The sequence below is a fragment of the Ornithorhynchus anatinus genome, chromosome X1 (genome assembly GCF_004115215.2).
Source record: "Ornithorhynchus anatinus isolate Pmale09 chromosome X1, mOrnAna1.pri.v4, whole genome shotgun sequence".
NCBI classification, from domain to species: domain Eukaryota; kingdom Metazoa; phylum Chordata; class Mammalia; order Monotremata; family Ornithorhynchidae; genus Ornithorhynchus; species Ornithorhynchus anatinus.
The window spans coordinates 65,621,332-65,641,614 of NC_041749.1; the positions used below are offsets into that span (position 1 = coordinate 65,621,332).

Below are 20,283 nucleotides of genomic sequence, written 5' to 3' on the forward strand. Positions count from 1 at the left end.
CCTCTGATCCTGGTGAATTCTCTAGGGTATGCGGATGTGTGTGTGTGTGTGTATGTGGTGTGGTGTGTGTGTATAATGTGTCTACTCCCTGCCGAAGATCTCGATAGTCTCCTGTGCCTCACTTCTTCCAAACCTCAAATCTTAAGGGACTCCCAGAGACAGTCCCTTCACTACAAAAACACCCCTGTCCTCCCAGCAAAGAAAACGTTACCGCTGCAAAGAAGCCCCAGAGTTCTTAGTAGTGGTACAGGGCGTGGCTCAGTGGAAAGAGCAGGGGCTTTGGAGTCAGCGCTCATGAGTTCGAATCCCAGCTCTGCCACTTGTCGGCTGTGTGACTGTGGGCAAGTCACTTCACTTCTCTGCGCCTCAGTTCCCTCATCTGTAAAATGGGGATTAAGACTGTGAGCCCCACGTGGGACAACCTGATTCCCCTATGTCTACCCCAGCGCTTAGAACAGTGCTCGGCACATAGTAAGCGCTTAACAAATACCAACATTATTATTACAGGGAAAACGTCCAGATCTTTGTGATTCCTTCGGATTTAAGAGTGTCATCTCCACTAGTTCAGCTTCCCTTCCCATACTTCAGCCCTGCCTAGGAGTTGGAGGTTCACATTTTTCGTCTTCTGGGGGCGGGTTCGGAGGGAAACGCGTGCCGGGTGGCAGTGCTATGCGAGGGGTGGGAGGGTGTTGGGGGGAGGGGGTCGGGAAAGGGGAAGGACGGGTAGAGTTGAAGCCTTCTCCGCCTCCTGTGCGGTGGGGGCAAAACGCGCTCCCACTTAAAATCCCCACCGGCAGGGGCCTCCTAACGAATCTAAGCCCAGATAACGGAGGTCCCCAAGAAAAATAGGGTGATCTCCCTATCCCCCCTCCGCCCCCCACCCCCACCCCCAGCCGTTTCCTGCCATGCCCTTCCTCTTCTCTTCCCTGGAGTCTTTTCTTCCCTCTCGCGCGGGATGGCTCATCATCCCCTCACCCTATCCTCTGACCCCTATTCCGTTTCTTCAAAGTCAAGCCCGTGACTCCCTTTCAGCTCGCCCCACGCCCCGAGAGGAGTCACTGACAAGGGCAAGAGACCACGGGTTAATCAGCGGGGTCGGAAGCAGGATCCAAACACCCGGTGCTGCGTTTCTTGCTGTAGAACAACAGTTCCCGCTCTGTCCTCCCAGGCAGCCCCTGCTTGAGGCTCTCTCCGCAGTGGGCAGGGGAGAGTTAAATCAATAAACACGTAAGCGCTGTTCCCTCCCCAATCGGTAAGATGCCTCTTTTGCACTTATAGCTGCATCGACAGCTTGCAACATCAGGCATCCGTCCGCTGGGCACCTTCTTTCTCGGTTGCAGTCGCTAACCGGTTTCTGGGTCCGGCTGGCGATTGAGGGTGATTATCGCCGATACCATTGATAGTGATAAGTTTTGATTCCTATCTTTCTCTGTTCCGTGCCTCTAGAGGGGTGGGTGTCTGGAGGGGCAATCAGAACCGAGCTCCCGATCGGCCGGTGGAGAAGGCAGCATAGCTCAGTGGGCTCCTCTCATTGCTGTTTGTTTGTGTTACTGTTATTACTGCTCTTGGAGAGTGCGCGGAGTGAGCTGAGAGCCCGCTGCCCTCCTCGCCCTCCGCCTTTTGCAGCCCGGGAAGCCCGGAGGACCCCCGTCTCCCCCAGCCGTCGCCGCCACCATGCTCGACCCGTCGTCCAGCGAGGAGGAATCCGATGAGATCGTGGAAGAGGAGAGTTGCAAGGAGGTGCTGGCCCCGGCTGCCTCCGGGGCACGCCTCTCGCCCAGCCGGACCAGCGATGGCTCGGCGGGTGGCGGGGTCGGGGCCGGGGGAGGCGGCGGGGCTGGGGCAGGAGGAGGCGGCGGGAGCGGAGGGGGCAGCGGCAGTGCTGGCGCCGGGGCCGGGGGGCTGCAGCCTAGTAGCCGGGGAGGTGGCGGCGGCGGCCGGCCCTCCAGCCCCAGTCCCTCGGTGGTCAGCGAGAAGGAGAAGGAAGAACTGGAGAGATTGCAGAAGGAGGAAGAGGAGAGGAAGAGAAAACTGCAGCTCTATGTTTTCGTGATGCGTTGCATCGCCTACCCCTTCAATGCCAAGCAGCCCACCGACATGGCCCGCAGGCAACAGAAGGTAAAAGCAAGACTCTTTGCCTTTGCCCTTGCCCGGCCCTCCGCCCCGGCCGTCCCTTGGGAGGTGGGCAGAGCGGTGGGGAGCAGCGGCGCCGACACCCGGGCAGAACAATAGGAGCCGCCAGCGGCTGGGAGGGGGAGAAGGGGCCCCGAGCAGAGGAGGAAGGGACCCAGTCGGAGGGGGAACATTGGCAGTGGCCCTGGCACTCATCGTGAAACTTCCCCGGGGACGAGAGGGCTGAAGCCCCGGCGCGGGGATTGCGCTGCGCTCCCTACCCGAACCGGAGGAGAGAGGGAAGCGCACGGGCGGGGTGGGGCGGGGCCAGGCGGGGGCAGCGAGGAGAGGGGCGGCGGAGGGGGAGGCAAAGCTCTTCTCTTTGTTGGCCGGAGAAGGGCGCAGAGTGACTTGCAGCAGGATCCCGAGGCCCGGGCAAGAAAGGGGTGGGGGGGACAGAGGGAAAGGGAGGGGGGGCAGAGGAAAAGGGTGGGGGGAGGAGCGGAGAGGCCTTGGACAAGCTGAGCCTCTGAGAGGCAACACGGCACGCACACAATGCAGCCGACTCCGCCACCGCGGACGACGAGAATCAGCGCTCGCCCAAGAGGGAGGGGGGTAGCAGAAGGAGAGGGAGGCAGAGAACAGAAACGGGGGGAGGGGGCGGAGATCGTCGCTCTGGGGCAAAAGCAGGAAGCTTAAGGAGGAGACGGAGAAAGAGGGAGAATAGGTAGGAAGAAAGTGAGTCCAATCCCATGACATTATTGACAATGGGCTGCTCGATCCCCATCCATCCCCAAGGGTTAGAGCCCTTCTCGCCTCCTGGCAAAGGCGGCCGAGTGGGGACGAAGGGGCAACCCTCCCCGACCGTGGAGAGCTTAGCCTCTCTTCCCCTCCTTTTGCCCCAGTTCTTCATCTCTCCTCTCTCTCCCAAGGTGACTCGGCCGCCACCTCTCGGCCCGCGGAGGTCGTTCGGGGCCGATCGCTGCCGACTCCGTGAAGTGCAGCTGCAAAGTGTTTTCCCAATTAGGCCATCAAAAGCTTTTTGTGTCTGCGGCTGGGGCAATCCTCAGCCATCTCGGGGCTGCCTTTGATATGAGACAATTACCTAGCAGGCTTCCCATTAGCTTTGATTTTGCTCCGGGGAGAGCGGGAGGAAGAAAGGGAGAGGAGGAAAAGAAAGAAAGGAGGGGGGAGAGAGATGGGGGAGAGACAGGGTTCCTTTTGGACGGGGTGACGAGAGGCAGGGGAAAGGGAGTAATTAAAAGCTGCAGCTTGTTCGCTCCCTATGATTGACATATGTGGGGCTGGGTGGCCAGAATAGGTTGCAAGCCTTGGAGTGTCACCTGTACCCTTTAGCAAGTGGCAAGAAGGGAAGAGAAGAGAAGGTGCCAGATATTTGAATCAGATTAGTAGAGTCCCAGCAACTCAGGAAACCTAGTAAATTCCAAGATTGCTGCAGTATACGACTGACGTGTATTTTCATGCAGTAAAAGGTCTTTTGCTTTTCCTGATTGTAACCACTCTGGCCTTGGGTGAATGCAGATTATACCATATGTTCTTTATGCAGACATGCATGCACTCAGCCCCACTTACAGTGATTCTTAAAGATTCTTTTTTTCCAGGTATTATAATCGTCTGAATCAGAATTCAGCCACTGGTAAAAGAAAAAAAACGATATTCTGATCAAGAAATGACACATTTTGAGAACGATTACTTGTAATTTTCCTCCCCAAGGCTAACCTTGACAATGCCAAAGACAAGTATATTCACATCAGCAAAATTTGCAAATTCGTATTGGTAGGTCAACCTGTTAAAAATGAGGGTTTAATGTTGAGGAAGGGCTTATTTTTAAAGTAGGGTCTGGTATTCCTTCCAAGTTTCTTCCTATGGTTTTAATTAAGAAGCTAATAAAGTGTCTAAAAGTAGCAGCCCCCCCCCCCATTCACACATCATTAATTATAGCTTTGCACAATGTGAGACTCAAATATGGCAGCAAATAAAGATCCTCAACAAAGAAATAGGAAAGAAGACATTCTGACTGTAAATACTGCAGTGGTTTAATTTTTTAAAAAAAGTTAATGCTTTCAGTTTCAACTGCTTGACAGACAGTTCCCATTCTTCTAGCACAGGTACAAGGGTTGGGAGACAGTGAATCCCCTCAGACTTGAAAGTGCTTACCAATTACACATAGGTGACTTTCTTTCATACCCGACCTTACAAGGTGATAAATATGATAAATTGATTTTGACAACTTAAAGATTTAACTGAATTATTAAAGCTATAGGTTTAAATTGAGAAAATAGTATGGATTTTTACAAATAACCTTGAAGTTTACAGAGACCCTTGGGACATACTGAAAAAAAAATGACCTTTGTTCACCATTGCTATCTTTATTCTCTGGAACATAAGGATGCTAAATGAATATTAATGGCAGCACAGTCTGAAGGCAAAACAGGACAATCTGCTGCTGTTGGAAGCTGAACATGTTCCTGATCTTAGTACCTGAATGAAATATGCTGCCGATTCTGGTTATTTATATTTGTCCCTTAATACAAACTGTTTTTGGCAAGCTGCCAGGATCAAAACTTTAATAGCTTTCAAAAGAATGGAGGAAATTGAAAGTAAATATAAATGCCTGGAGATGAGAATTGGACCCCAATAAATAATATATAATTGTGTAGCCAATTACCTGAAATTGAAACTATGAGGGAATGTAAACTATAGGTTTATGGGTGGCAGAAAACTATAAGAAAAGATGGAAACTTCAAGCAGAAAAATGCAATATTTATGTGAGTGGTGAATTTGGTAACATAAATTGCAATAAAAATTAGGCATTTGAGCAAAGAAAAATGAGTAAATGTGGAGGAAAGACCCAAAAATAGTACATTAAGTGAAACTCAGCAGTACATGAATAATAATGTTGGTATTTGTTAAGCACTTACTATGTGCAGAGCACTGTTCTAAGCGCTGGGGTAGACACAAGGGAATCAGGTTGTCCCACGTGGGGCTCACAGTCTTAATCCCCATTTTACAGATGAGGGAACTGAGGCACAGAGAAGTTAAGTGACTTGCCCACAGTCACACAGCTGATAAGTGGCAGAGCCAGGGTTCGAACCCATGACCTCTGACTCCAAAGCCCGTGCTCTCTCCACTGAGCCACGCTGCTTCTCTAATTGTATATGGTACCGTATTAAGAATGTAGAATCCAACTTATTTAATAAATGTCCACCTATACATGGTGCTGTTTCAGGCACTATGGCTAATTGTACTAAAGGAAACCTGGTTCTTACCCAAAAGCATTTGTAATTGAAAAGTAAACACACAGACAAGGCAGAATCTTTGGTTGCAAAGTAAGTGGAGAATAGAGAGATTATGTGGTGAATTTGACAAATGTTGGCAGCTAATTTGGATTATTTAAATTAAAGAAATGTTTTCTTCAAGTTAATTTTTTGGATTGATTCAAGATTTAACTTGACTGATATAAACACCATTATAATAAGACCTTTTTCCACTTTAAAGTAGTTTTTTCTAACTCTTTTTGCTTGTGTTTCCATTAATATAAACCAAAACAATAGTAATTAAAACAAGGCAGTAAGAGAACTCAAGAATTATAGGAGTTTTATCTAAAAATATACAGGTAGCATTTGACAAAATAACATACTGATGACCTGGGGAAATATTTACAAAACTTTTATACATATATACATATATATATATACATAGCCTTATATATATATATGTGTGTGTGTGCTTCATTCAATTCAATAGTATTTATTGAGCGCTTACTATGTGCAGAGCACTGAGCGCTTACTATGTGCAGAGCACTGTACTAAGCGCTTGGGATGAACAAGTCGGCAACAGATAGAGACAGTCCCTGCCGTTTGACGGGCTTACAGTCTAATCGGGGGAGACGGACAGACAAGAACAATGGCAATAAATAGAGTCAAGGGGAAGAACATCTCGTAAAAACAATGGCAACTAAATAGAATCAAGGCGATGTACAATTCATTAACAAAATAAATAGGGTAACGAAAATATATACAGTTGAGCGGACGGGTACAGTGCTGTGGGGATGGGAAGGGAGAGGTGGAGGAGCAGAGGGAAAAGGGGAAAATGAGGCTTTAGCTGCGGAGAGGTAAAGGGGGGATGGCAGAGGGAGTAGAGGGGGAAGAGGAGCTCAGTCTGGGAACGCCTCTTGGAGGAGGTGATTTTTAAGTAAGGTTTTGAAGAGGGAAAGAGAATCAGTTTGGCGGAGGTGAGGAGGGAGGGCGTTCCAGGACTGCGGGAGGACGTGACCCAGGGGTCTACGGCGGGATAGGCGCGAGACCGAGGGACGGCGAGGAGGTGGGCGGCAGAGGAGCGGAGTGTGCGGGGTGGGCGGTAGAAAGAGAGAAGGGAGGAGAGGTAGGAAGGGGCAAGGTGATGGAGAGCCTTGAAGCCTAGAGTGAGGAGTTTATATATATATATATTGCTTATATATATATATAGCCTTTTATGATGTAGAGTTGTACCTAAAAGTGAATTGGTGTAAAAATGAAGAGAGTAATTTTTTTACAGGGTTGTGAGGGACACCCAGTGCGAACTCGTTCTTCTTATAAATCTTTCTAGAAAAGAGATAGCGACATAATTATTAGCACAGTGGTGTATTCCTTTTTCATTCAGGACTGATGTTCTGATAGATCAAATTGGTAGCAGAATGAATTTACTCATTTCTGTGCTACTCAGGTCGGGATTGCCATGAAAGCACTGCTAAATTTAACGGTGAGTTGGTGTTTATAGAAGTTTTCAGTTCATCCTTGGGCTTATTTAAACTTTTACATTTAAAATATATTTTTTTCATAAAACTCAAGAATCAGGGTAGTTAGCAAATATAACAACCATAAATAACAGTGACTCATCCATTCAGATTATTTTAGATGTCGTGGGTTTGATTTTATTACTCAACATTTTTCAGTTTACTTACCAAAGCACCATTTGATTAGTGATTGTTTAAATTTGCTAACTTTTAAAATGAATTAGAGGGTTGCTAAACTGGGCTTCCTTTAAATAGAACTATGTATTTCCCTTTCATTCATTGGCAAATGCATGGAATTATCAGAGCCCCTCTCTTATGCATCCTTTTCAATCTCCCTAGTTGAGTGGACAGGAACTGTTAAGCTCTGGGTCCAGAAGAAGTGTTCTGAGGATGAGGTGTACCAAACGGGTAATAAGAGAAATGCATGCATCTATACACATGCTGAGCAACCTAGTTCTTTTCTGTAGCTGGATAGAGAACAAAGGATATTAAGATATCTTCAAGGATTGCATTTCTCTGTGTAATAAATACTCAAACAAATGTTCTGCATTATTAAGAAATTCCTTCTCCATTTGGATATGTCAAATTACATTTCTAGAAATCAGATAAACCCAGTAAGTAACCAGAATATTGAGTAGCTCATCAGTTTGGAATCTGACAATTAAACATGATTAAGTCAATATGCCTAGGATATAAAGTGTCCTTAGAATAGTTAAGATGGATAAAGATGCATGATACCATGAGGGAGGAATCTATTAAGAAGCACAAAAAAGAAGAAATACTTAATCCATTAGCAGTGGTAACAAAGAAACTGCTTTTGTGAATCTTGATTAAAGGCCACCCTGTCCTCTGTTTTCTGAGAACTCCCACAGGTGTGTCTACATTATTCCCTTTAGTCTGCATCCAACCACTTTTCAGGCATTGCAGTAGCCACTAGAGCTTTCAGCCATGCTTATTTGTTGCATTTTTACTGCAAGTGAAAAGACCTGCATTGCAGAATGCATGATTCTTAAAATGTTATCATTTCTGCCTGTAACCAAGGCTGCTTCTGCATTAACCTAACAGAAGGAAACCAGGACACTCTGAGATGAAGGATCCTCTCTTTGTCTGAGAGGCTCCTTACACACTCACATTTGTCTCTGGACAGAATGGGAAATATGAGATTTCTTACAATTCATTCTAAGGCAAAGGAGAAGGGGAATAGTAGGAAAAAGAAGCAAAGCTGACCTTGTGGGGAAGCAGATATCCAGGGTTTTTCCACTGGCATTTATGGGGGCTAATTCAGGATACTGTCAGTATTTTTCATTGAGCTTCTCAGTGGATTTCATTGTATAAAACCCAACAAAAATCTATTTGAAATCCTTTGTTGTGAACCCATCTCCACAACAAAGAAAGGTAATAGATTCAGGACCCATTGTCTCACTTTACCAAATATAGAACAAGCAGTTTAGGCTTAATCTACTGAATAAATATTTTAACAGCTATCTGAAAAATAAAGGAGTATGAACCTTAATTGCTTTGACTTTTAGCATTTAAATTAATATATTGAATATGCTAAAAAAAGGTGAGTATAAATAATATGTGATGACATAATGGAAAACCTAATAATTTACAATAACTGTTCTCTCAACTCATGCCATAGCCAAATAAACCTTGTTTCCAGGACCTGGAACAATTCATTCTAGAATTGCTCTTATAGTTTTACCTATGTCATTTCCTGAACTGAATTAGGGTGAGTGTGTCTTTATTCTATTTATATTAAAGACATTTAAGATAATTTCTTTAACATCTGTTTTATTTTGGAAATATGACAAATGAACCTTAGCTATTTCAGTACATTTAATTTAGCAAGGTTGAGAAAATTCAGAAGTTGGAAATGTAGATGGAAGAATCATATCAACATTCTAATGCTTTCTTCAAAGGCCCAGATTATTATTTCCAAAATGCTCTGAATAACCCATTATTTCAGTATAAAACCAAACATTCTCAGGAGATCTTGCCAAGGTAGAGACAGTCTCTTTGTGGAGATGTAAAGCAGAATGAAATTATTCTAGCCAATCTTTTAAAAAACATTTCAAACACAGACTTTGATGGTTTTAGGCATGAGTATGTAATTGTTGACTATTATGAAGAATAATATAATATTCTAGATGCAAAAAAAGCCTCTGGGCTATTCCAGACTTGATTCCAGTTTATTATAAACAAGAGGGAAAATATTTTGTCATTTTTGGGAAAAAAATAACCCACAGAAATTAAACTTAAATGTTTTTTCTGGGGCTGAAAAAATGTTCAGTTTTAAAAATGTTTCTGAAGAATAAGTATCCATAAATAAATTGAAAGAATGATAGAAGAAGAAATGCCTAGATGCGCCTCTCAAAGAAAACCCAAAACATTCCATCATGCCAGTTGCTGATTCTTCTCTCTTTGATTAGAAAGGATTTGATGCATTCATTTGTTATTTTGAAAGTGTTTATGTTCATTTTTAATCTTATCAAATCATAAAAAATAATGAGATTCAGTGCAAAACCACTTAATTTGGATGCTTGTGGTTTGGGAGCTGTTCATCAAGTACTTTAAGATCTTTGGCATCTTTCTATATACTACATTACCCATTCTGTGCAGTCTAGCTCTTCGCCTAAAGACCTTCTGTGTCAATAATGGTAGAAAATGGTCTGATTAATAGGTTTTAATAGCATTTCTCTTCATCATATAGGCAGTGTCTCTCTATCATTTAACTTTAAAGTTAGAATTAGTCATTTCTTTGCCAAGCTCTGATTCATTCCTATTGAGATGATTTTATTTGAAATTACCTGAACTGACTAGTATCTTGTCTTACTGTGATAATATATGAATGTAACTTTTTATGATAGTTATGCACTCTGCTTTCATATTTAGACATCTTCTAGTTTTCAAGATAACATTTCAAATGGTGAGAGCCTAGCAATGTAAGTGGGTATATCTGAAAAGCCTAATGCCCAACCAAACATCCAGTCCAAATTGTGAGCATGGAAAAGTAGTTAATTGTTGCTCTAATGCATTTGCCACTAGCAGGACTTCTTGTTGTTTTTGTTTTGTGGACAGCCACTTGAGATTGCAATCTTCCCAGAAGTCTATTATCTGTCTGCTGCAGTAGTCTCTGGGGTAGTTTCCCAACTGTTAACTGCTATATCAGTTTACCATATAAAAGCTGCATGGGAACCCTGCTATTGTCCGTTCATCTCCTATCTCCCATCAAGCAAAGCTGTACTGCAAAGGGCATTGTCTCACTGTTGATGAGCTGATTGCGTTTCAGGACCTTTTTATTGGGAATCTTGTCATGCCATTTAATGTTGAGTATGGCTTATATATAGGTAACATAGGTAAAACTTTTCAAGAAATTGCATGTGTCTTTTGGTTGAAAGACAGCACAGGTTTATAAGCCTTCAATTTGGCATAGCATTTGATTTCCCATTGTCACAAAACTTTGCCTTTCAGTTAGCCAAAAGCTACTCTGCTATTCTCGATTGAGTTTTCTACTTCTTTGTTTATTGATGCTTCCTTAGATAGTATGCTACCTAGGTAGCATAATTTAATATGAGCATACATTCTGAGTTTCCAAAAAAAATTTTTGGTTGTAGGGCTCCCAGTCTGAAGATGTGGACATAACCTCAGTTTATTTCAAACTTATTGTTTGATCACATGAAATAGGCAGTGTGTTTATATCATTTAACTTTAAAGTGAAAATAAGTCATTTCTTTGCCCAGTTCTGATTAGTTCCTATACAGATTATTTTATTTGAAATTACCTGTCTGACTAGTATCTCGTCATACTGTGTTAATATATGAATGACTCTTTTTTTCTTTCTTTTTGATCACTCTTTTTCTTTTTTTACCCTTCATCTGTGACTCACCCATAAGGCTCACCCCTGGGTCCTCTACATTTCTTGTTGTTTATATTTATTCTCTTGGGGAGCTCATCCACTCACATGGTTTCAGCTTCCACCTCTATGGGAATGACTTCCAAATCTACTCCACTAGCCATGAACTTTCAATTAATTGCCTTATAACCTCATATTTCCTCCTGTTTCCAGGACATGAATGACCGGCCAGCATCTTATATTTACTCTGGAAAAAGCTAAACCCTACATAACTTTCCCAACACAGTCAACAATCCTACTATCTTCCCTGACCCAGAAGCTCACAACCATGTCATCTTTGACACCTCTCTTTTACCTCTCAGATTCTGTTTTTAAACCCCGCCAGTTTTGAGAGTTGTTTTTTTTTATCCACCCCTTTCTGTATACTCATATGGCCATCCTTCTGATTCAAGTAATAATCTCCCAACTAGAATTGAATCAGCTTCTTCACTGATCTCCCTGCCTCCAGTTTCTCCCCTCTTCAGTCTGTATTACACTTCATCATCTGGGTTATCCCTCTAAAACATCATCCTGAATACATCATTCTTCCCCGCAAAAACCTAAAAAACCTAAAATGTCTATCCAATTCCCTCTACAACTAATAGAAGCTCCTGATCACTGGCTTCAAGGCTCTCCTCCAATTCGCTCCTTCTTACATATCTCCTCTCATCCTTGGTGATTCAGTCAATCAGTTAACCATTTTACTAAGTGACTACTGGATGCAGGACACTGTAGTGAGATCTTGGAAGAATATGATAGAAATTAATATACATGGTCCCTCCCCCAAGGATCTTATAATCTAGCATGGAAGGCATACACTTAAATATGGGAAATATAAATAATATAAGATATGTACCTAAGTGCCCAGGAGAATATGAGTACTTAAGTACTTAGGTGGCTCAAAAAAAAACTGAAATGGCACTTGGGACTTATAAAGTGGGGAGATTAGAGGTTACTAGGGGAACTAGACCTCCTGGAAGGGCTTTCGAGATGGGGAGGGGGGTGTAGTGATCTGCCAGATTTGAAGGGGTAAGGAGTTCCAGGAAAGAGGTTGGCAGTGAGAGAAACTAGAACAATAATGAGAGTAGGTTAACTTGAGAGGAATGAAGAGTACTAGCTGAGGTGTGGGAGAAGAAAATAGATAAATAGATGGAATGCCTTAAAGCCAGTTGTTAGAAGTTCTTCTTGATGTGGAGTTGAATAACCAGTGAAGGTTTTTGAGGAATGGGGAGATTAATGCTAACACTCTGGCGCTTTCCATATTTACCTTCTTACTGCATCTTGCTCTCTATTCTTCCATCTCTAACCCACCTTGTTCAACCCCTTCCCCTTTGCCTGGAACTCCCACTTCCTTCAACTCAGCTGAACCACCTTCAAGACACATCTTGAAAATACTTCCTCCAGGAGGCATTCCCCAACTATTCCCATCTCCCTGGTCACATCGTCCTAACAACCACTTTTAGCACTTATGTGGATTTTTGCCTATTGTTTTCACTTATGTATTCATTTACTTCTTAATTTATTTTTTTACTTTGGTTTCCACTACTTGCCTACTTGTTTTTCCTCATCTTCCCATTGTATGTAAACACATTTGTGTTTTGTCTCCCCCATTAGATCGTTAGGTTCTCAAGAAGGATCATGTCTTCTTTTATTATATGGCCATAAGTACCAAGCATAGTGAGCTCCACAAGGTGGGTGCTTAAAACACTGATGATGTTGATGATGACAATTAAATATTCATAAATTTCCTGTGACACAGGATCTATTGTATATGAATGATGCTCAAGGAAGTGGATAGAAACAGTTATTTAGCCTACAAAAGTCACATACTATCCTCCACACTTTCCATTAAGTCTTAATTTCTAATCTGGTTGAGTAATAGTTTGGCATTCTCCTAGGGTTATCACAATTCCCTGTTATACAACTTTAGATCATTTACCTGGGAAACACTGGGCCATTTTACCCAGCTTGAATTCCAGCTTGATACTCCTCACTACTCTCCCAAGGGACCATAAGCTTTGGGATCTTGAGTACAATACAAGCTGTGCTGTGACATTCACCCTTAAGTGTCTCAATTAGCTCTGGAATTAAAAGTCCTAGTTAGCCCTGGAATTAGGGATTGGGGGTAAATTTTGCTTAGGATAGAACAAGGAAGTTCTAAACCAATTGGATCTCTAGGATTGGATCCCAACTCCCCTAACCCCTTTGAATCATATGCCCTAGGAAGACTGCAGACTGATTCTTGAAGTTCTCTAGAATACCATGTCTGCTAAAATCAGATGGAGAAGAGATATGTCTCTGGATTTTGAAAAACAGACTTCAAAGAAGTCTATGAAGAAACGGACTTAAGGTTTTTAGGTTTTTGATAAAGAGAGAAAGGGATATCTTTCCTCATGGTAATACAGTTCATTTAGCACTGTGGACCCTCAAAATAAACAAACACCACTTTTGCTTGCTAAGATTTCCATTCACCTAATTAATCAAAAACTCATTTTTTCCCTGTGTAGCCATTCTAAGAAATTGTGAGAGCTTCTATATTAAAGAGACTTCTCATTTTTCCCCATGTCAATCAATCAATCAATCAATCATATTTATTGAGTGCTTACTGCATGCAGAGCACTGTACTAAGTGCTTGGGAAAGTAAAATATAATAGAGTTGGAATACATGTTTCTTGCCCATAATAAACTTCTTTGGCATTAAAGTTGAGGACTGAAAGCTGTGTTTTAGTCAATATTCAGTCATGTTGAGCTCTTGCAGAGGCTAAGATTCAGTGACTCGCCCCAAATCCCATTTGCTTTGCTGGGGAAAATAATCCATCATTTTTTGAATAAATACAGAACTGCTGCAGAGCAGGTTCAATATTATACCAAATTAATACTATCTGTTTTCTCTCTCATAATCTGACAGCAATAACAAAAATGGAAATTAGAGATTCATGGGAAGAGAGGGCCAAATTCAGCATTGTATACACTGTGAGAAAATTTAGGGGAGATTTATGTACTAGAGGTGTTTTCTTTTGTCATTAATAAGAGCCCTGCACTCATCTGTTTTGTGGGCTCTGCTAAAGGATTTTATGAAAAGAGCTTTACAATTCATTTTCCTAAGGCATTTTCCTTCATTTTCAATATGACCCACTTCTAAGGGGAAAAAAAGGGCCATTGAGGATTGTCAGCAGTTTCATAACAGAAAATGCAGACACCTAGGATTTTCACCCTTTTCTGTGCCATTAATATCACGTGAGACCAATAAAGGAATCTAGTAAAAGAGAGGTGCAAAGCCCTTTCTCTTGTTAGCCCCCATTTGCGTATTTCTTTCCTTCTTATGGTGAACAAAATAAAATACAGGAAAAGACAGCTTTTGGGCTGGATCCATTCCATGACTCACTTAAAACTGAGATAGGGCAAGTTCTAGAAATGGGTTGTGAAACTGAGCTCCTATAGGCAAAGTACATATTGCCCAGTCGAAGTGAGCAATTTAATCAGTGGAGGTACTCAGTGATTCCTCAATCTTGTGGCTTTGGAGTTGAATTAGCTGGATAATTGCTCAACCCTTCTCATCACATGTTTAGATTCAATATGGGGAAAGCATAAAATCCATTTAGATATTATGAAAAGGAAACAGAAAAATCTATGAAAGTGACCCCTCAACAATAAGGGGATTTTGATTGAGATCAATAAATTACCTTTCTCACTCAAGGACAGGTTTGCTGCCAGTGTTCTGTAGTAGTGCAGTGCAGTGCTGAAAATGGCTATGGAAGTTGAATCAACAGAGAACGTGATGAGGTAACCATATAGAGAGCCATACTTCCTGTTTGAAGACAACACTGTTGACAGTGGAAGTGAGTGTGTGTCTGAAAAGACAATCTCTTCTACAATGTAACACAAGAAAACAATAAGATTCCTTTCATAGTCTTTTCACCAATTGGGGAAGTATGGGCTACTCAGACATAAGGAATGCTTTCAAAAAGCACAGCAGTCTTTAGGAAATGATTAGCCCACATAAGATTGCCCAGTTACGTAGCCCTTTATAAAATTAGGGGATGTGAGAAGGATATGTGTGCTTGATTTCTTTTTTCCAGTAAGAATGATTGGTCACACTAAGCCAATCATAGTCTTTTGAAGATTGATACTATCAAACAGTGAGATGCTATCAGTGTGTGTAAGAATGTCTGATAAAAATGATGTGTGACCGACGATCACTTCCATACTGTCTTCTACTGCATTGTTGTCTCTGGTACCATTTTCACTTTCCCTTTTAGTGCTGCTTCTTTGTGTCTCCAGGAAGCACCAATTCTAAGTTAGTTATCCCTTTTCCAATAACCAAAGACTCGTCTGTCTTTGTTTGCTGTCTCTGAACTGTCTTCAGCTATGCAACATTATTTGAGGATTTACCTAACTGTATCTCTAAGATGTTTCTTCCATATATCCTGCTTACAATTTCCCCACTTCAGGAACTCCAGATTACTGTCATCCATTCTCTTCACATGTTCTGGTCAGAATAGGTATTATATGGTAAGCATTACTTCAGTGCTGGTGCGCTGACTGCATTCTGGGATCTCACTGTTAGCAATCCTGTCTAGCCATTTCATTTAGCATGGCAAATAAGTGACCCTGATGGAACTGCTGTAACTAGGTCTAATCAACATAGGGGTGTGAGCAAGACTGGAAAGTCACTTTGGCTTGGAGGAAAGAATTGGTCTGAGAGTCTTTCATTAGTAGTATTTATGGAGCACTTACTGTATGCAGAGTATTGTATTAGGTGTTTGGGAAAGTACAGTAAAAGTGGAAGATATGGTCCCTGCTCTCATGGAGCAAGCCTACCAGGAGTCAGGCAGTGAAATACTGGTGGGATCCAGTGGCTGGAATGAAGTTGAGGGCCAGCTTGGACAGAAGTCCTAAATTAAAGAATAATATAGTTGGGCAAGCTGAGGTCCGGGGAATGATTCAGGCTGACCCTACGGATGAGGTCAAGGCAGTTGGGCGGCAAAGCAGCATAGTCAAAAAGCAGATGTCAGCACAGATGAAGGGATATGGAGGAAAATCACAAGTAGCAGTCAGGCCAGGAGTCAGGCAATTTTGATGGTCAGGAAGCAGAACTAAGAGAGAGAGTAGGCAACCAGGAATCAGCAGAAGGGTCAGGCTCAGGAGCACACTGCAAACAAGCATATCAGCAATCATTTGGCCCTGAGAGCAAGACTTTAGAGTCCTTTAAGAGTTCCAGCCAATGTTACCTTCAGTTTAGAACCTGTCAGTATTGAAAATTAGGCTCTGGTATTGGTATGAGTTCCAGGTCTCTTGGCTGAGGCACACATGTGTTCTGTTGAGCCCTGATCTGTCCAGAGACTAGCTTTTTGATTTTACATAAATCATTTAGCCTCTCTGAGAATTGCTATTTCCATCTGTAAAATACCTCTCTATCTTACAAAAGTGTTGTGGGGGCTGAGATAGTAGATGGGAAAATGTAGTGAGGCCTTAAAAAGATAGGTCTTATAGAAATCCAAGGAGTAATTATTGTTAATATCCATTTAAATCAATTCTGGACTATGATTATCTGAAGGAAGTATCCTAGGAGCATGTACTATATTATGACATTATTAGGAGTGAATATAATGGTATTCTAATAGGGCATTTCATGAGGTCCATTCAGATTTTTTACTTTTACCAAATGTGTTCATCCTTTTTTAGAGCAAATCATATTCCAGGCCATAGGATGTAACTATTAAAAATATTACAAAACATTATTACAAAATGTTTCTGGCTTAAGCAGGTAGAACCTTTTCATCTTTCAGGTGAATTTCAGGTCACCAATGACCTTCTCGCTAAATCCAGTGGCCTCTATTCCATCCTAATCCTCCTCTCTCAGCTGGCTGCAACAGGTGGACCACTGCCTTCTTCTGGAAACATTACCCAACCTTGACTCTACTGACACTGCCCTCTCCTGGTTCTCCTCCTATCTCTCTGGCTACTCATTCTCAGTCTCTTTTGAGGGCTTCTCCTCTGGCTTCCATAGTCTAGCTGTAGAAAGCCCCCAAGGCCCAGTTTTGGGTCCCCTTCTATTCTCCATCTACACCCCCTCCCTTGGAGAAGTCATTTGCTCTCATGGCTTCAACTACCATCTCTATGCAGATGATTCCCAAATCTATATATCCAGCTTTAATCTCTTTCCTTCTCTATAGTCTATTTGGATGTCCTGCCAACACTTCAAACTTAACATGTCCAAAACAGAACTCCTCATTTTCCCATTACTGTAGACAGCATGATCATTCCCTCTGACTCACAATCCCATAACCTTGGCATTATCCTTGACTCATCTCTCATTTAATCCATATATTCAAGCTGTTCCCATTCCTGTTGGTTCAACCTCCACTATTTCGCTAAACCCCACACTTTCCTCTCCATCTAAACTGCTACTATAGTAATCCAAGCACTTATCCTATGCCTTGTTGCTGACCTCCCTGACTCCTGTCTCTCCCCAATCCATCCATAGTTCACTCTGCTGCTCAGATCATTTTTCTACAAAGCCATTCAGTCCATGTTTCCCCACTCCTCAAGAACTTCCAGTGGTTGCCCATCCACCTCCTCTACTTGAAATAGAATCTCCTTATCGTCGGTTTTATAGCACTCAATCACTTTGCCCTGCTCTAACATTACCTCCCTGATATCCTATTTACCTGCTCGCTTCACTCCTTTAGTGCCAACCTACCTACTGTACCTTGATCTCATCTATCTTGCTGTACCTTGATCTCATCTATCTTGCTGCCTACCCTCACCCATATCCAGCCTCTGGCCTGGAATGCCCTTCCTCTTCGTATCTGACAGTTGATCACTCTCTCCACTTTCAAAGCCTTATTAAAAACACATCTCCAAGAGACCTTTCCCAACTAAGCCCTCATTTCCTCTTATCCCACTCCTTTATGCATCACTCTTGCACTAGGATTTGCGAGTTTAAAGACTTATTTATATATTATTGAAGAAGAAGGAATAGAATCAGAACTAGAAAGGAACTGGGAAGATCAGCCACTCCAGCCCTCTTCTCCCTCCAGGCAGGTGAGTGTGAAAGGTCCCAGAATAATGGTTCTATATTCTTTACCTAGAGCTTTCCAAGTAACCTCCTCAAGGGAATTCTCTATTTTACAATCTAGAAGGTCTTCCTTTTGACAACTTGCTTTAATAAAACCTATTTCTGTTAAGTCTTCTGTGGCCATGAAGAGCAATTGATCAACCTCCTTTTCAATACTGGAAGGCCCCTATTAAGTAGTAATCAATCAAGCATATTTATTGAGTTCTTATTGTGTGCAGAGCCCTGTACTAAGTACTTGGGAGAGTACAATTTAATAGAGCTGGAAGATACCTTCTATGCCCCCAAGGAGCTAGCAGTTATTAAGGGAAGGATGGTAGTCACCCCATCTTTCTTGTTGGAAAAAGTGGGATATTGAGGACATCAGGATCAATAGCTATGTTAGGAAGCTTCATCTGGTAGCTACCCATTGCTTCTTCCTTGTTCAAGTCATGTAACAGTTGAGATTCCTGGGGACTGAGTAATCTTGGTGACTTCTAGTAGTGAATTGTGTTTTTGTATTCAAATATTTTCCGCTCTTAGGTGTGCCAATGTTTTGATCGCCATACTTTAATTATTCATTTATAACATTATCCAGTGTTATAGAAAATAAGGATTTGTGAGTTGAAGAGAACTGAGAATTTGATCAAAATAGCATAACACATACTAGTTCAACAGCTAAAAATAAAGCAAAAAGTTTGGTCAGGTTGGCAATATGGATAGCCAATCTACATCACTCAGGACCCAAAAATGTTTTTTTCCTCAATTATCTAGAAACTTCAAAATGAGGCTATTTTGGCCTAAATTTTCTGGATAATTGCAGTTACATAGACCTGGCCTATTATAGTTTGGGAATTTATATAGAAATTTTTATTACAGTATTTATATTCTAATGGAGGCCAAGATAACCTATTATTCTATTTTCTGTAACATATCTTACTCAAATTATAACAATAAATAGAAACTAAAAAAGAAAATGGCCATGTTTTGTTCACAAGACACAATTGGCAGATGTAGCTGTGAGATGATACTGCTCTCTTTTTTTTGAAAACCAGTTTGATGTATGGGTTAAGTGGAGGCAGTCTCTTCAGTCAACACTAAAGAGACTTGCAGAGGAAAGCTGATTTTGGTGAGTTGGGGAGGAGATGCCATAACCCCCGTACTTACTCACTCCAATTTCTTACTTTCAGTGGAAAACCTGTTTTGGCTATGTAGCATGTCCAGCCCAGACTGCTAGCCCCAGAAATTTTACAGAAGCTGACCTAGAGCTTACACCGACTGGGGACATTTGTTTTGAAGAAGAAGCTTAGTTATTAAGATAGCAATGCTTAGATAATTCTTGCTTCCTGATTCCATTTTCTTTTCCTGTAAAGATAATGAATACAGATGGAAAGACCGTTTGGGGAAAGTGCTGCTACCCACATATGCCGTACGACTACCCAGAGATTGTTTGGGGTCAAACAGGCTTTTAGTTTGCAGGGCCCAAATTTCCTAGACAACAGCCAATGCTTATCTTAGAAGCAGTGTGGCTTAGTGGAAAGAGCACGGGCTTGAGAGTCAGAGGTCATGGGTTCTAATCCCGGCTCTGCCACTTATCCGCTGTGTGACTTTGGGCCAGTCATTTAACTTCACTGTGCCTCAGTTACCTCATCTGTAAAATGGGGATTAAGACTGTGAGCCCCATGTGGAACAACCTGATTACCTTGTATCTACCTCAGCACTTAGAAAAGTGCTTGGCACAAAGTAAGCGCTTAACAAATACCAACATCATCATCATCATCACATCATCATCTCATTTTGTGCTATGAAGAGCAGACATAGCATGTTTAAGGGGAAAAATAGTTTAAATGACATAGTATACTCCAAATGTTCAAAATAAGCCAGAACACCTAGAAAAATATGTTCCTACTTGACTGTAAAGTTGGAAAATTATCCAAATTCAGCAATGTGTCCATGCTTCATGGGAAGCAGCATGGTGTAGTGGATAGAGCACAGGACTGAGAGTCATAAGGTCATGGGTTCTAATCCTGGATCTACCACTTGTCTTCTGTGTGGCCTTGGGCAAGTCACTTCACTTCTCTGGGCTTCAGTTACCTCTTCTGTAAAATGAGGATTAAGATTAAGACCATGCGGGACAGGGATTGTGTCCAACCCGATTTCCTTGTATCCACCCCAGTGTTTAGTACAATGCCTGGAAAACAGTAAGCACTAAACAAATACCACAGTTGTTATTATTATTCTTATGTCTTAATTCATTTTTTATGCTCTTGAATTCTTTAATAACAGCTCCACTAATATCTGAAACAGTTAAGTTTTTATAATCAGACGGAAAAACATTGCATGTAATAATTGCTTGATTTTCCCTGTTGAAGAGTATTATAAGAACATTTCTTATCTGAGCTGAATAAGACATTTGCAGTAAGA

The 20,283-nt window shown here is 42.0% G+C and overlaps 1 protein-coding gene across 17 annotated transcripts in view; it reads left to right on the plus strand.

The window, feature by feature from the left end:
• The first annotated feature begins 1,291 nt into the window (after positions 1–1,291).
• Positions 1,292–20,283, plus strand: part of CADPS (calcium dependent secretion activator) — a 495,043-nt gene continuing 476,051 nt past the window's right edge. For 16 of the 17 annotated variants that reach the window (XM_029051421.2, XM_029051416.2, XM_029051412.2 and 13 more), the window contains exon 1: positions 1,292–2,118. In XM_029051421.2, coding sequence (XP_028907254.1) covers positions 1,675–2,118 — 444 coding nt within the window. In that variant the 5' untranslated portion in view covers positions 1,292–1,674. The remainder of the gene's footprint in view (positions 2,119–20,283) is intronic. The other variant, XM_029051410.2, reaches the window with a different exon arrangement.